This window comes from Mixophyes fleayi, chromosome 9 (genome assembly GCF_038048845.1).
Source record: "Mixophyes fleayi isolate aMixFle1 chromosome 9, aMixFle1.hap1, whole genome shotgun sequence".
Taxonomy (NCBI): Eukaryota; Metazoa; Chordata; class Amphibia; order Anura; family Limnodynastidae; genus Mixophyes; species Mixophyes fleayi.
Window position 1 is genome coordinate 124540998 of NC_134410.1, and position 14683 is coordinate 124555680.

The 14683-nt window shown below is 46.2% G+C and overlaps 1 protein-coding gene across 1 annotated transcript; it reads right to left on the reverse strand.

The window, feature by feature from the left end:
- Positions 1 to 9472: 9472 nt before the first annotated feature.
- Positions 9473 to 10432, reverse strand: LOC142101898 (olfactory receptor 11L1-like). The gene has a single exon (XM_075186328.1). It carries the CDS (start codon positions 10430 to 10432, stop codon positions 9473 to 9475), a length of 960 nt encoding a protein of 319 aa, XP_075042429.1.
- Between the last annotated feature and the right edge of the window lie 4251 nt (positions 10433 to 14683).

A 14683-nucleotide genomic window follows, 5' to 3' on the forward strand; every position in this document is an offset into this window, starting at 1 on the left:
GAGAAATACATTTGGGGTCTAGAATAGCATGGTTGGGAACCTCTTCTACATCAGAGGACGTCACAAAAGCTCGAGATAGAGCGTCAGCTTTCTTGTTCTTAGCGGCTGGTTTGAAGGTTATAATTAATTCAAAACGGGAAAAGAAAAGAGACCATCTTGCTTGACGAGGGTTCAAGCATTGAGCAGATTGCAAATATGACAAGTTCTTATGATCCGTGAAGATCGTCACCGGATGGCGAGCTCCTTCCAACAAATATCTCCATTCCTCTAATGCAGCTTTGATGGCCAGCAACTCCTTGTCCCCGATAGTATAATTTTCCTCTGCGGGCAGAAGACCCCGAGAGTAGAAGGCACAAGGATGTAATTTTTGTTGCTCCGAGCGTTGGGAGAGAATAGCTCCTAAGCCCACATTAGAGGCATCTACTTCTAGGAAGAAGGGGAGTGTCACATCAGGCTGTCGCAGAATGGGAGCAGACGAGAAGGCCTCTTTGAGGATTTGAAAGGCTTGGAGAGCCTCAGATGACCATTGCTTAGTATTAGCCCCTTTCCGAGTTAGGGCCACAATGGGAGATGCAATGGATGAAAAGTCTTGAATGAAGCGTCTATAGTAATTGGCAAAACCTAAAAAACGCTGGATGGCACGAAGAGTAGTTGGCTGAGGCCAATGTAGTACAGCATTTACTTTGTCTGGATCCATCTTCAGGCCAACTCCGGAAACTATATACCCCAAGAATGGAATCTGGGGTAACTCGAATGAACATTTTTCCAATTTACAGAACAACGAGTTTTTCCGTAGTCTGGAGAGGACCTCTGCCACATGTTGGTGATGAGAAGGCAGGTCCTGTGAGAAGATCAATATGTCGTCTAGGTAGACAACGACACATACATATAATAAGTCCCGAAAGATCTCATTGATGAAACCCTGGAAAACAGCGGGGGCATTACACAGCCCGAAGGGCATTACTAAATATTCGTAATGCCCATCTCTGGTGTTAAACGCGGTCTTCCATTCGTCACCGGAACGGATTCTAATTAAATTGTAGGCACCACGAAGATCCAACTTAGTAAATATCCGAGCTCCCTTGATGCGATCAAATAGCTCAGTGATCAGCGGAATGGGATACCGATTCTTGATAGTAATGGCGTTGAGTCCACGAAAATCTATACAAGGGCGTAATGATCCATCCTTCTTTTTGACGAAGAAGAACCCAGCTCCAGCGGGAGAGGTGGAAGGTCGATCGGACAATCCCAAGAACGATGAGGAGGAAGACGTTCAGACTGAGCTTTATCAAACACATCGGCAAATGAAGCATACTGAGGAGGGAGTCCCGGGGAGGAAGATGAGATGGAAGATCGCTGTACTTTAAGAGGAATAACTTGAGAGAGACAACGATGGTGACATTCAGACCCCCAAGACGTAACTTGAGGGGTGCGCCAGTCAATCTGGGGAGAGTGACACTGAAGCCATGGAAGGCCTAAGACAATCGGACTTGTCGTAACTGGAAGAATTAAAAACGAAATTTCTTCATGGTGTAGTACACCAATCTGAAGGGTTACTGGAGACGTACTCTGGGTGATGAGACCATTGATGAGGCGTGATCCATCTATAGCCGTCACAGTAATGGGTGTTTTTAAAGTGATCACTGGTAGGGACCATTGATTCACTAGTGATTTAGAAATGAAATTTCCTGCTGCTCCGGAATCAATCAATGCCTGTGACTCAAAGGATTTGGTAGCAAAGGAAATCGTAACATCAAAAGCGCAGACTTTAGATTTCATAGACAATGGAGAGGACTCCAGGGACCCTAACTTCACCTCTCCAGAACTAGTTAGGGCCTGGCATTTCCCGATCTCTTAGGGCAAGAGCTGAGCATATGCGTGGAATCAGCACAATAGATACAGAGTCTATTCTTTACTCTTCGTTTCCTTTCCTCTGAAGATAATTTGGAACGTCCTATCTCCATGGGAATCACAGAGGATGGAGCTGGACGAAATTGAGGGTTTAAACGAAGAGGTGCTTTGACAGCTGTTGTTTTCTCAGACTCTCTTTCACGAAATCTCATATCTACACGATGGCAAAGAGAGATCAAATCTTCTAGTGACGAAGGAAGCTCTTGGGTAGTCAGTGCATCTTTAATTTTATCGGAGAGCCCCTGCCAGAAGGCGGCAACTAATGCTTCAGTGTTCCACTGAAGTTCAGAGGCTAAGATCCTAAATTGAATGACATACTGTCCTACTGTATGGGAGCCTTGTCGCAAACGAAGAATGCTGGAAACAGCGGAGGTCACACGACCTGGTTCATCGAACACACTTCGGAACGTGGAAATGAATTTGGCACTATCTTGTAGAATTGGATCGTTTCTTTCCCACAGGGGGGAGGCCCAAGCCAGGGCTTGTCCCGAAAACAATGAGATAAGATAGGCCACTCTGGAACGATGGGTAGAAAAATTTTGAGGTTGGAGTTCAAAATGGACTGAACATTGGTTAAGGAAACCTCTACAAGTTTTGGGGTCCCCGTCATATTTTGACGGAGTAGGCAGGTGAAGCGTAGGAGCTGTAGACACCTGGGATGGCACTGGGGAAACGGAGGAAAGCACAGGAGCTTCAATATTAGCTGTAACAGTCTGTCCAGATGTTCCTTGGGAGGTTAATGATTGGTAACATTGAAGTAACAGCTGTTGGCGAGCATCCTGTTGCTCCACACGGCTGACCAGATGCTGCAGCATCTCTTTAGCGGTAGGTTCCGTAACTGGGTCTGTCATGGCCTGATCTTACTGTCACGGGCACTAGGAGTCTTTACCCAGGGATCACCAGGTGATAGGCTTACCAGAGCAGTATAGGTGGTAATATGGTACTCTGGTAGCAGGGTGATCACGGAACAGGAAATAGCAGATGATGAGATGCTCAGGAAAGTCTATGACTAGCAGCACTGGCAATATGGAGGTAGTAAAACACGAGGAACTGTATGGACAAAGGACACGTGAAGGTAGTCAGTGGTCTGCGGTAGCAAGTTGTACCACTGCTATAGTGAGGAGGAATGTCCAACAGAAACGAGGAGGTGATGAGAGTCAGCGGTCTGCGGATAGCAAGTTGTACCGCTGTCTGAGTGAAGGAATGGAATCCAAGTGGAGGTATCCGGGGAGTCAGTGGTCTGCGTTAGCAAGTTGTACCACTGCTATGTGAGAGGATACTGGAGCAGGTGAAACTGGAAACAGGGGTCAGTGGTCTGCCACTAGCAAGTTGTACCACTGAATATATATGTGAGGAGGTGCACGGGGAGAGACTGCAACACAATATATACACGGGCACCTTGACTTTGATCCACAGTAATATGCACAATATAAATGTATAAATGACTGAACAACACTGCCAATATAGAAAGTCTCTTGAAGTAATCCAGCATGAGATAACACAGTCAATGATGGCAATAGACTCAGCGGATAGTACACTCCAGAGGAGAACCAACACAGTCCAGCAAGGTATGCAATACACAGCACAGTCAATGGGAAGTATGCATACCGTGGTTCAGGAGAAGGCAGTCAGACAGAAGTGCAGAGATACCTGAACGGCAGGAGGCCGGCAGGATGCAAAGTCCCTGGATGGGTGAAGCGGTGGTCTAGCAGGTGCAGCGCACAGGTAGGTAGACCAGCAGGGAACCCAGGAAGGCGTGGAGAGCGGATCAGCAGTAGATGGATGCGTAGCGCTGAGAAGTAACAGCAGCGGGTCTCTGCGGGAACACGGAGGTAGCCAATAGCAACCAGCAGGTGCAGTAACGATGGGACACCAGAGCAGAGTTGAACTGGAACAGTTGATCACGGAGAGTAGCGGGTAGCAATAGTGGCAGCAGACTCAAGGAAACACGGGAGAGTTGACAAGGGCTGAAGACTGAAGCGCACAGAGGCGGCGGATAGGAATCAGCTAAACAGTAACGATGAAACACAGACGGGTTGCAGGTTGAAGACTGTAGTGCACGGAGGCAGCGGATAGGAATCAGCTAGCAGTCACGATGATGAAACCCAGACGAGTTGCAGGTTGGAGACTGTAGTGCACGGAGGCAGCGGATAGGAATCAGCTGGCAGTCACAATCATGAACAGGTGAGTGGATGTGAATGAAAGACTGTAGTGCACGGAGGCAGCGGATAGGAATCAGCTAACAGTCCCAATGATACAAGGTAGAGTTGAAGTGGTTAGAAGACTGTAGTGCACGGAGGCAGCGGATAGGAATCAGCTCACAGACACGATGATACAGTAGATGGTAGAAGTGGTATGGGAACCACAGGAGTAGAAGTGGTTTGGAAACCACAGAGGTAGAAGTGGTTTGGAAACCACAGGAATCAGCTGGGCTGAATAAACGAGGAAACACAGGAACACCTTCAGAGACTCATGGGGAATGAGACTCCAAGATCAGGCAATGTGGTGATGACCACAGGTGCTTAATATAGGGAGGTTGCCTGATCTGCCAATTAAGTTAAAGGAACATACACTGGAGGTATAGAAAGGGCTGCGCATGCGCAGTCCCTCAGGATGGAGGACGGCCACGGTTCCTAAATGTCCGGGAAGAAGCACTCACAGTCCGGTGAGTGACAAAATGTATGTCTTGAGAGGCCCTGACACCTGGTGGCTATATGTAGTATTGCGACTTGTTTTATGCATTTATTTTTTAAACCTTCTTAGAATTTCCAGGCTCTTTATTCCCTTCAGCTGAAAACCGCCACCAAAATTGCCAGGAAAAAGACTGGTTTTTCTATATCGGCATCTGATTGGTTTGGTAGCTCAAACACGCTGTTTGAGCGATATTGCTATTTAGAACATAAGAGAAAACATCACAGACATACACATTATGGGGACAATCATTATGTATTGATTAAGGGGCAATATTAATTTATAATTAACTTATGTGGGCAAATTTTAATTTTTATTAGATTAAGGGGACAATATTATTGTATTATTATATCATGATGCCACGTGTGTTCATCATAAATAATTATTGCCCTATTAGCAATCAATTAGTATTGCCCAATTACTTTAATTATATTTTCATATTTCCCCATATTATAATACAGTCATTTTCTCCCCAGAATATAATGAAGAATAAAATTTACCTTCGTAATTTAATTATAAATTAATTTTGCCCCTTAATCAATAAATAATGATTGCCCACATAATTTATATGTCAATGGTGCTTCCTCTTATGGAAGATAACTCAGACAACATGCAGGTCTCACAGCCCCCTCTTTTGTTTTGGCCGTTTTGTGGCGGTTTTGCAAACCCCAGCTTAGTAAATTTGGCTGTTTGTACGTTCATCACTGTTAAATCTGGGATGTTGATGTGTCGATGTGTTCAGGAATCAAACTCATGACTCCAGTGCTGTGAGGCAGAAGTGCTAACCACTAGGCCACTGTGCTGCCATTAAACCATTAAACCTTTTGGTATGAATGGAAAACAGCTTGTCAATGGGTAAAGCCAGGTATACACTACACGGTTTTCGTCTAATAATCGGCTAAATCAGCCGACATACGACCGCTCGTTCAAAAGTCGGGTCAGTGTGTGCAGTGACACGATGGTCGAAAGTCTGCCTAAATGGACGATTGTCGCCTCATTTGGTTGGTCGTACCGTTTAATATTTTCATTCCAATCTCGTTTCCGCTGTGTAGTGTGTATAAACTTCCGACCAATCCACAACAGTGAGTACGAAATTACAGTCATTGCTCACGACAACATGGCTGTAAAAAGCCGCTAAAGGGACGTCCGCTCTTCCCTTTATCGTTCTAAACAAGGCTAGTGTGTATGCAGTCCATGGACCGAGCGATCGGAACATCAATCGCATGTAAAATCGCTCGGCATAAAAAGTTGGGGGGAAATTCTGTAGTGTGTACCCAGCTTAACTCCATTAAATATTGTAACAAATTACTAATACCTAATTAGAATCCTAATATTGAGAATGACAACTTGCTGGAATAACTCCTGATTCTCAAAATGAGACCTTGTATATTATAGAACGGGAATCTTCATTTACCTAAACTGTGTATTCATTTTATTCTAGGAAGGATGTATTTCGAGAAGTCATTCCAGTGTATCACAGGAACAACAGTAAGACATTCTGCAAGATGGACAAGGGCTATTCAGATGAGCTGTGTGCACAGTTTTCCAAGGCTGTTGCACGGGTTACGCTGAACAGCAGATTCGAGCGGGCGCCGGGATAAATGATGTCTGAGAAGTTTGCTCACGTTGCGTTCCTGTTGGAACCCAGTGTTAGCAATTTCTAAATAGAAACTCCTTGGAAGTAACCCCGTTTAGGTATTTAGTTGAATTTGTTTTTAATTTTTTTTTTAAAATACATAATAATTATTAAATGTATTTATTTTTGATATCAAAACTTTTGCTTTATTATTATAGTACATGAACTTTAGTAGTTTGTCAAAATAAAGTGCGTGTTTGGCACATTATCAAAATGTTTGGGAAGCGATTTATTTACTAATTGTATTAATAAACATTTTTTTATTGTTATATTATGTTATTAATAGTTCAACAGATTCAATTCCAGCTGCTAATTTTCATCTGAGATTACGGGGCGTCAAAGGAAACCTTACATGTGTAAGTGGGTAAATTGCATTTCCAACAGCAAGTATCCATTGTTTTGTGAGGGGCTTTATATGACAATGTAACCAAACATGGCCATAAAGTCCTTTAATGAATATAAGTACAGGTAGGTAGCCGTAAAGTCAGTAATAGTGGAATTGTAACAATCGAAAACTTTAATGTCATTGTTTCAATATAGATATAGGCACAGGCGTACCAGCTTCGCAACAATACAATTAATTTGCCTTTAATGGCTATAGATGGATAATTAGGCTTCGGAAAAATGGATAACGTAAACTCTACGTTGGTGACCAAATTCATCCTCTCAACCTTCTCTGATCTCAAATGAACTTATTTGAGTACTGAAGCTACTTCGGAGATCCGAGGGGCGGTCTGGCAAATTTTAGCCCGTGGTGCAAGCTTCGACTCTGTAGCCTATTAGGAACATTTTAAAGGGAAAAAAATAAAGGTTACCCAGTGACCCAGCCCAAGGTAGACAACTATGGGACCGGCCCGTGGAAAAGATGCCCATCTACCCCTGGAAGAACCCAAGTAATGAGGTTTCCCTTGTTGAATGAAGAATGCCACGCCACGCAAATCATGTATAAAGTTCAAGAATTTAAAATAAAATAGTTGCATGCTCCGCAATATATTTTATAAAGAGATATGGCTCACTAATTTCTTGGGTCAGTCATTGGGGTAACATTTAAACTTTCGTTGACCATGAGAGACGGGACTGAAATTGTGCAATCTTTTCCACTTCTAGCCATAAGAGTCCTTTAGATTTAGGAGCAAATCCAGCTACATCCACCTTTAAAATAATATCTTTTGCTGCAAGTGTGAAATGTAAGGGGCGGGGCCCAGCACAACTGCAGAATGCAGTGTGAAGATAAAGCTGGACAGTATGTGTGTGCTGCATGCAGTCAAACGCAGCACTCGTTCTGCATGCAAAAAAGTGTGTCTATCCACAGAATACAATGTTTGTGGAAGGAGAGAGATGATGTTGGTGGAGGGAGATGGTGTTGGTGGTGAGAGAGGGGAATGGTGTTAGTGGAGGAACAGAGGTGGTGTTGGTGGAGGGAGGGAGATGGTCATAGTAGAGGAAGAGAGATAGTGTTGGTGGAAGGAGAGTGATACTGTTAGTGGAGAGAGAGAGATGATGTTGGCAGAGGGAGAGAGATGGCGTTGGAGGAGGAAGGGAAATGGTGTTGGTGGCAGGAGAAATCGAGAGAGAGAGAGAGATGGTTTTGGTAAAGGGATAGTGATGGTGTTGGTGGAGGGAGATGATAGAGGGAAATAGTGATTGAGGGAGGTCAAGATATTGTGTTAATGGAGGGAGATAGATGGTGTTGGTTGAGGGAGAGAGATGGAGTTGGTGGAGAGAGAGAGCTGGTGATGGTGAGAGTGGGAAATGGTGTTAGTGGAGGATGAGAGATGGTGTTGGTGGAGGGAGGAAAACTGTGTTGGTGGAAGCAGAGAGATGGTCGTAGCAGAGGGAGAGAGATGGTGTTGGTAGGGAAAGGTAGAAGGTGTTGTGGAGTGAGAGAGATGGTGTTGGTTGAGGGAGGGAAATGGTGTTGTGGTGGGAAAAATAGAGAGAGAGAGAGAGAGAGAGAGAGAGATGGTTTTGGTAAAGGGATAGTGATGGTGTTGGTGGAGGGAGATGGTGGTGTAGGAAAACGGTGTTGGTGAAGGGAGATGATAGAGGGAAATAGTGATTGATGGAGGTCAAGATATTGTGTTGGTGGAGGAACAGAGATGGTGTTGGTGGAGGGAGGGAAACTGTGTTGGTGGAAGGAGGGAGATGGTCGTAGTAGAGGGAGAGAGATGGTGTTGGTGGAAGGAGAGAGATAGTATTAGTGGAGAGAGAGATGATGTTGGCAGAGGGAGAAAGATGGTGTTGGTGGAGAGAGAAATAGAGAGAGAGTGAGAGAGGGAAAGAGAGATGGTGTTGGTGAAGGGAGATAGTATAGGGAAATAGTGATGGATGGAGGTCAAGATATTGTGTTAGTGGAGGGAGATAGATAGTGTTGGTTGAGGGAGCAAGATGATGTTCATGGAGAAACAGAGAGAGAGAGATGGAGTTGGTGTAGGGAGAGAGATGGAGTTGGTGGAGAGAGAGAGCTGGTGATGGTGAGAGTGGGAATGGTGTTAGTGGAGGAACAGAGATGGTGTTGGTGGAGTGAGGAAAACTGTGTTGGTGGAAGCAGAGAGATGGTCGTAGCAGAAGGAGAGAGATGGTGTTAGCAGGGAGAGGTAGAAGGTGTTGTTGGACTGAGAAAGATGGTGTTGGTTGAGGCAGAGAGATGGTGTTAGTAGAGGGAGGGAATTGAAGTTGTTACAGGGAGAGAATATGTTGGTGTAGGCAACGTGATGGTGTTTTTGGAGAGAGAGATGGTGTTGGTGAAGGAAAGGAGAGTGAAGTTGCTGGTGGAAGGAGAGAGATGGTGTTGGAGGGGAGAAAGATGATTGTGGTGATGAATTAGAAAAGAGATGGTGTTTGAGGTTTAGAATAGAAGGGAAAGATGAGCCAATGAAGGCTGACTGAACAAATAAAAGGGCCAAAGGAGGCCATGAAAAGATGAAACAAAATGGGGTCAATGCAGAGGAGAAACTGGTCCAGAATAAAAGCACTGAATACAATGAAATAGAAACACCCCTTTACTAGACTCCAAGCTTGTGATGTTACAGAAACACATAGGGCTAAAACACAATACTGTATCCTTCAGCTGAACCAGGTTGGAAGTTACCCCAAAAGACAATCAGAAAGGGACATTATCCAAATGTGCCTGGACACAGTTAACATTATGCAATGTATGGCATTATCTACATATATATTTATTTATCAAGGATGAGCCATTTTTGTATGTTTATTTCTATCGTTGTACGTATTTCACACATTGCCCCTCCACATGTTATTGGGTATTTTAATCTGAACTATTTTCCTTATGGCACGTTTGACGTCCTTGTTTCTGAGGCTGTAGATGATGGGGTTCAGCACCGGGATGACCATGCAGTAGACGGCAGAAATCACACTGTCTACTTTGTGGGAATCGCTGGACGTTGGCCTCAAGTACATGAAGATCAGGGCTCCGTAATACATGGTGACCACGGTTATGTGGGAGCTGCAGGTGGAAAAAGCCTTCAGCCTCCCAGACAACGATGGCATTCGGAGAAGGGCCACAACTATAAAGACATAGGTCACCAAAATAAAGCTCATGAACCCGACCCCAAATACTAAGGCAGAGACAGTGGTCAGCATCTTGTTGATGGAAGTGTCGCTGCAGGACAACTGCAGCAGTGGTTGAACCTCACAGTATAATCGATCAATCTTGTTGAAACTACAATAAGGCAGGAGAGACGTTGGGAGGGATTGGACGATGGAGTTTACAACTCCACTGGCCCAAGCTGTAGACGCTAACCGGAGGCACAGTGCTTGACTCATGATAATCCTGTATCTTAAGGGGATACAGATGGCGACGTACCGGTCATAGGCCATGACGACAAGTAGAACGCACTCGGTGGTGGCGCACAGTGTGAAGAGATAAACCTGAGAGATACAGGCCCAGAAGGAAATTATGTTACTTTGTCTTAAGATGTTGTTGAGGATGTTGGGCACAGTCACGGTGGTGTAGGACATCTCTAAGACGGAGAGGTTGGCCAAAAAGAAGTACATGGGCGAATGAAGGCGGGCATCTGAGACAATAGCTGTGAGGACTATAACGTTGCCAACTAAAGTCATCAGATAAATACTCAAGAAGCATACAAAAGAAAGAGAACAAAGCTGAGGAACATTGTCGAGACCCAAGAGAACGAATATGGGTGTTGTGTTGTGTTGATTGTTGACAGCCATAGACAACCTGAGGGAAATGAGCATAGTAGGATATGATTATTATTGTCGGTATAGCATCAATTATATTACACAGTGCTGTATAGAGACAAGGCTACATGTGACAAGGGCAGTGACATGATGTGAGGAGGGGAATGGATGCAGCAGGAAGCCACAGACTGAGAGTTATATAGTGGAAGGAGCAGGGTCCTCCAGCAGCACAGAGTATATCAGTAGATGAGTGATGTGTTAGTAAGGACAGTGCTGCATGTGACAGGGGCAGTGACATGATGTGAGGAGGGGGATGGAGGCAGCAGGAAGCCACAGACTGAGAGTTATATAGTGGAAGGAGCAGGGTCCCTCAGCAGCACAGAGTATATCAGTAGATAAGTGATGTGTTAGTGAGGATAGGGCTGCATGTGACAGGGGCAGTGACATGATGTGAGTGGGGGAATGGAGGCAGCAGGAAGCCACAGACTGAGAGTTATATAGTGGAAGGAGCAGGGTCCTCCAGCAGCACAGAGTATATCAGTAGATGAGTGATGTGTTAGTAAGGACAGGGCTGCATGTGACAGGGGCAGTGACATGATGTGAGGAGGGGGATGGAGGCAGCAGGAAGCCACAGACTGAGAGTTATATAGTGGAAGGAGCAGGGTCCTCCGGCAGCACAGAGTATATCAGGAGATGAGTGATGTGTTAGTGAGGACAGGACTGCATGTGACAGGGGCAGTGACATGATGTGAGGAGGGGGATGGAGGCAGCAGGAAGCCACAGACTGAGAGTTATATAGTGGAAGGAGCAGGGTCCCCAGCAGCACAGAGTATATCAGGAGATGAGTGATGTGTTAGAGAGGACAGGGCAGCATGTGAAAGGGTCAGTGACATGATGTGAGGAGGGGAATGGAGGCAGCAGGAAGCCACAGACTGAGAGTTATATAGTGGAAAGAGCAGGGTCCCTCAGCAGCACAGAGTATATCAGGAGATGAGTGATGTGTTAGTGAAGATAGGGCTGCATGTGACAGGGGCAGTGACATGATGTGAGGGGGGGAATGGAGGCAGCAGGAAGCCACAGACTGAGAGTTATATAGTGGAAGGAACAGGGTCCTCCAGCAGCACAGAGTATATCAGTAGATGAGTGATGTGTTAGTGAGGACAGGGCTGCATGTTACAGGGACAGTGACATAATGTGAGGAGAAGAATAGAGGCAGCAGGAAGCCACAGACTGAGAGTTATATAGTGGAAGGAGCAGGGTCCTCCAGCAGCACAGAGTATATCAGTAGATGAGTGATGTGTTAGTGAGGACAGGCCTGCATGTGAAAGGGTCAGTGACATGATGTGAGAAGGGTAATGGGGGCAGCAGGAAGCCACAGACTAGGAGTTATATAGTGGAAGGAGCAGGGTCCCCAGCAGCACAGAGCATATCAGGAGATGAGTGATGTGTTAGTGAAGACAGGGCTGCATGTGACAGGGGCAGTGACATGATGTGAGGAGGGGAATGGAGGCAGCAGGAAGCCACAGACTGAGAGTTATATAGTGGAAGGAGCAGGGTCCTCCAGCAGCACAGAGTATATCAGTAGATGAGTGATGTGTTATTAAGGACAGTGCTGCATGTGACAGGGGCAGTGACATGATGTGAGGAGGGGGATGGAGGCAGCAGGAAGCCACAGACTGAGAGTTATATAGTGGAAGGAGCAGGGTCCCTCAGCAGCACAGAGTATATCAGTAGATAAGTGATGTGTTAGTGAGGATAGGGCTGCATGTGACAGGGGCAGTGACATGATGTGAGGGGGGGAATGGAGGCAGCAGGAAGCCACAGACTGAGAGTTATATAGTGGAAGAAGCAGGGTCCTCCAGCAGCACAGAGTATATCAGTAGATGAGTGATGTGTTAGTAAGGACAGGGCTGCATGTGACAGGGGCAGTGACATGATGTGAGGGGGGGAATGGAGGCAGCAGGAAGCCACAGACTGAGAGTTATATAGTGGAAGGAACAGGGTCCTCCAGCAGCACAGAGTATATCAGTAGATGAGTGATGTGTTAGTGAGGACAGGGCTGCATGTTACAGGGGCAGTGACATAATGTGAGGAGAAGAATAGAGGCAGCAGGAAGCCACAGACTGAGAGTTATATAGTGGAAGGAGCAGGGTCCTCCAGCAGCACAGAGTATATCAGTAGATGAGTGATGTGTTAGTGAGGACAGGGCTGCATGTGAAAGGGTCAGTGACATGATGTGAGGAGGGTAATGGGGGCAGCAGGAAGCCACAGACTAGGAGTTATATAGTGGAAGGAGCAGGGTCCCCCAGCAGCACAGAGCATATCAGGAGATGAGTGATGTGTTAGTGAAGACAGGGCTGCATGTGACAGGGGCAGTGACATGATGTGAGGAGGGGAATGGAGGCAGCAGGAAGCCACAGACTGAGAGTAATATAGTGGAAGGAGCAGGGTCCTCCAGCAGCACAGAGTATATCAGTAGATGAGTGATGTGTTAGTGAGGACAGGGCTGCATGTGACAGGGGCAGTGACATGATGTGTGGAGGGGGATGGAGGCAGCAGGAAGCCACAGACTGAGAGTTATATAGTGGAAGGAGCAGGATCCCCCGCAGACGCACAGAGTATATCAGAAGATGAGTGATGTGTTAGTGAGGACAGGGCTGCATGTGAAAGGGTCAGGGACATGATGTGAGGAGGGGAATGGGGGCAGCAGGAAGCCACAGACTGAGAGTTATATAGTGGAAGGAGCAGGGTCCTCCGGCAGCACAGAGTATATCAGGAGATGAGTGATGTGTTAGAGAGGACAAGGCAGCATGTGAAAGGGTCAGTGACATGATGTGAGGAGGGGAATGGAGGCAGCAGGAAGCCACAGACTGAGAGTTATATAGTGGAAGGAGCAGGGTCCCTCAGCAGCACAGAGCATATCAGGAGATGAGTGATGTGTTAGTGAAGACAGGGCTGCATGTGAAAGGGTCAGTGACATTATGTGAGGAGGGGAATGGAGGCAGCAGGAAGCCACAGACTGAGAGTTATATAGTGGAAGGAGCAGGGTCCCCAGCAGCATAGAGTATATCAGGAGATGAGTGATGTGTTAAAGAGGACAGGGCAGCATGTGAAAGGGTCAGTGACATGATGTGAGGAGGGGAATGGAGGCAGAAGGAAGCCACAGACTGAGAGTTATATAGTGGAAGGAGCAGGGTCCCTCAGCAGCACAGAGTATATCAGGAGATGAGTGATGTGTTAGTGAGGACAGAGCTGCATGTGACAGGGGCAGTGACATGATGTGAGGAGGGGAATGGAGGCAGCAGGAAGCCACAGACTGAGAGTTATATAGTGGAAGGAGCAGGGTCCCCAGCAGCACAGAGTATATCAGGAGATGAGTGATGTGTTAGTGAGGACAGGGCAGCATGTGAAAGGGTCAGTTACATGATGTGAGGAGGGGAATGGAGGCAGAAGGAAGCCACAGACTGAGAGTTATATAGTGGAAGGAGCAGGGTCCCTCAGCAGCACAGAGTATATCAGGAGATGAGTGATGTGTTAGTGAGGATAGGGCTGCATGTGACAGGGGCAGTGACATGATGTGAGGAGGGGAATGGAGGCAGCAGGAAGCCACAGACTGAGAGTTATATAGTGGAAGGAGCAGGGTCCCTCAGCAGCACAGAGTATATCAGGAGATGAGTGATGTGTTAGTGAGGACAGGGCTGCATGTGACAGGGGCAGTGACATGATGTGTGGAGGGGAATGGAGGCAGCAGGAAGCCACAGACTGAGAGTTATATAGTGGAAGGAGCAGGGTCCTCAGCAGCACAGAGTATATCAGGAGATGAGTGATGTGTTAGTGAGGACAGGGCTGCATGTGACAGGGGCAGTGACATGATGTGCGGAGGGGAATGGAGGCAGCAGGAAGTCACAGACAGTTATATAGTGGAAGGAGCAGGGTCCTCAGCAGCACAGAGTATATCAGGAGATGAGTGATGTGTTAGTGAGGACAGGGCTGCATGTGACAGGGGCAGTGACATGATGGGAGGAGAATAATTGAGGAAAACAAGGAGCTACATGCTGAGTTAAATAGTAAAAAGAGCAGGGTCCCCCAAACAGCAGATTACTGCTCCTGTCATATTCATGGAAGAGGATGTTGAGGTCACAAGCATTTATGTGAAAAAAATATATACATTCAACTTGTTAAATTATCTATAGAATGCCATTAGCCAGACAGTTGTTTTATCTACATAATTAAGCAAAAAAACCTGCATGCAATGCATTGTTGAGCCACAAAATAAGTCTTGCA

Bases quoted from the DNA above. Each gene is read 5' to 3' on its own strand.
- LOC142101898 (XM_075186328.1), bottom strand. From the start codon at position 10,432: ATGGCTGTCAACAATCAACACAACACAACACCCATATTCGTTCTCTTG.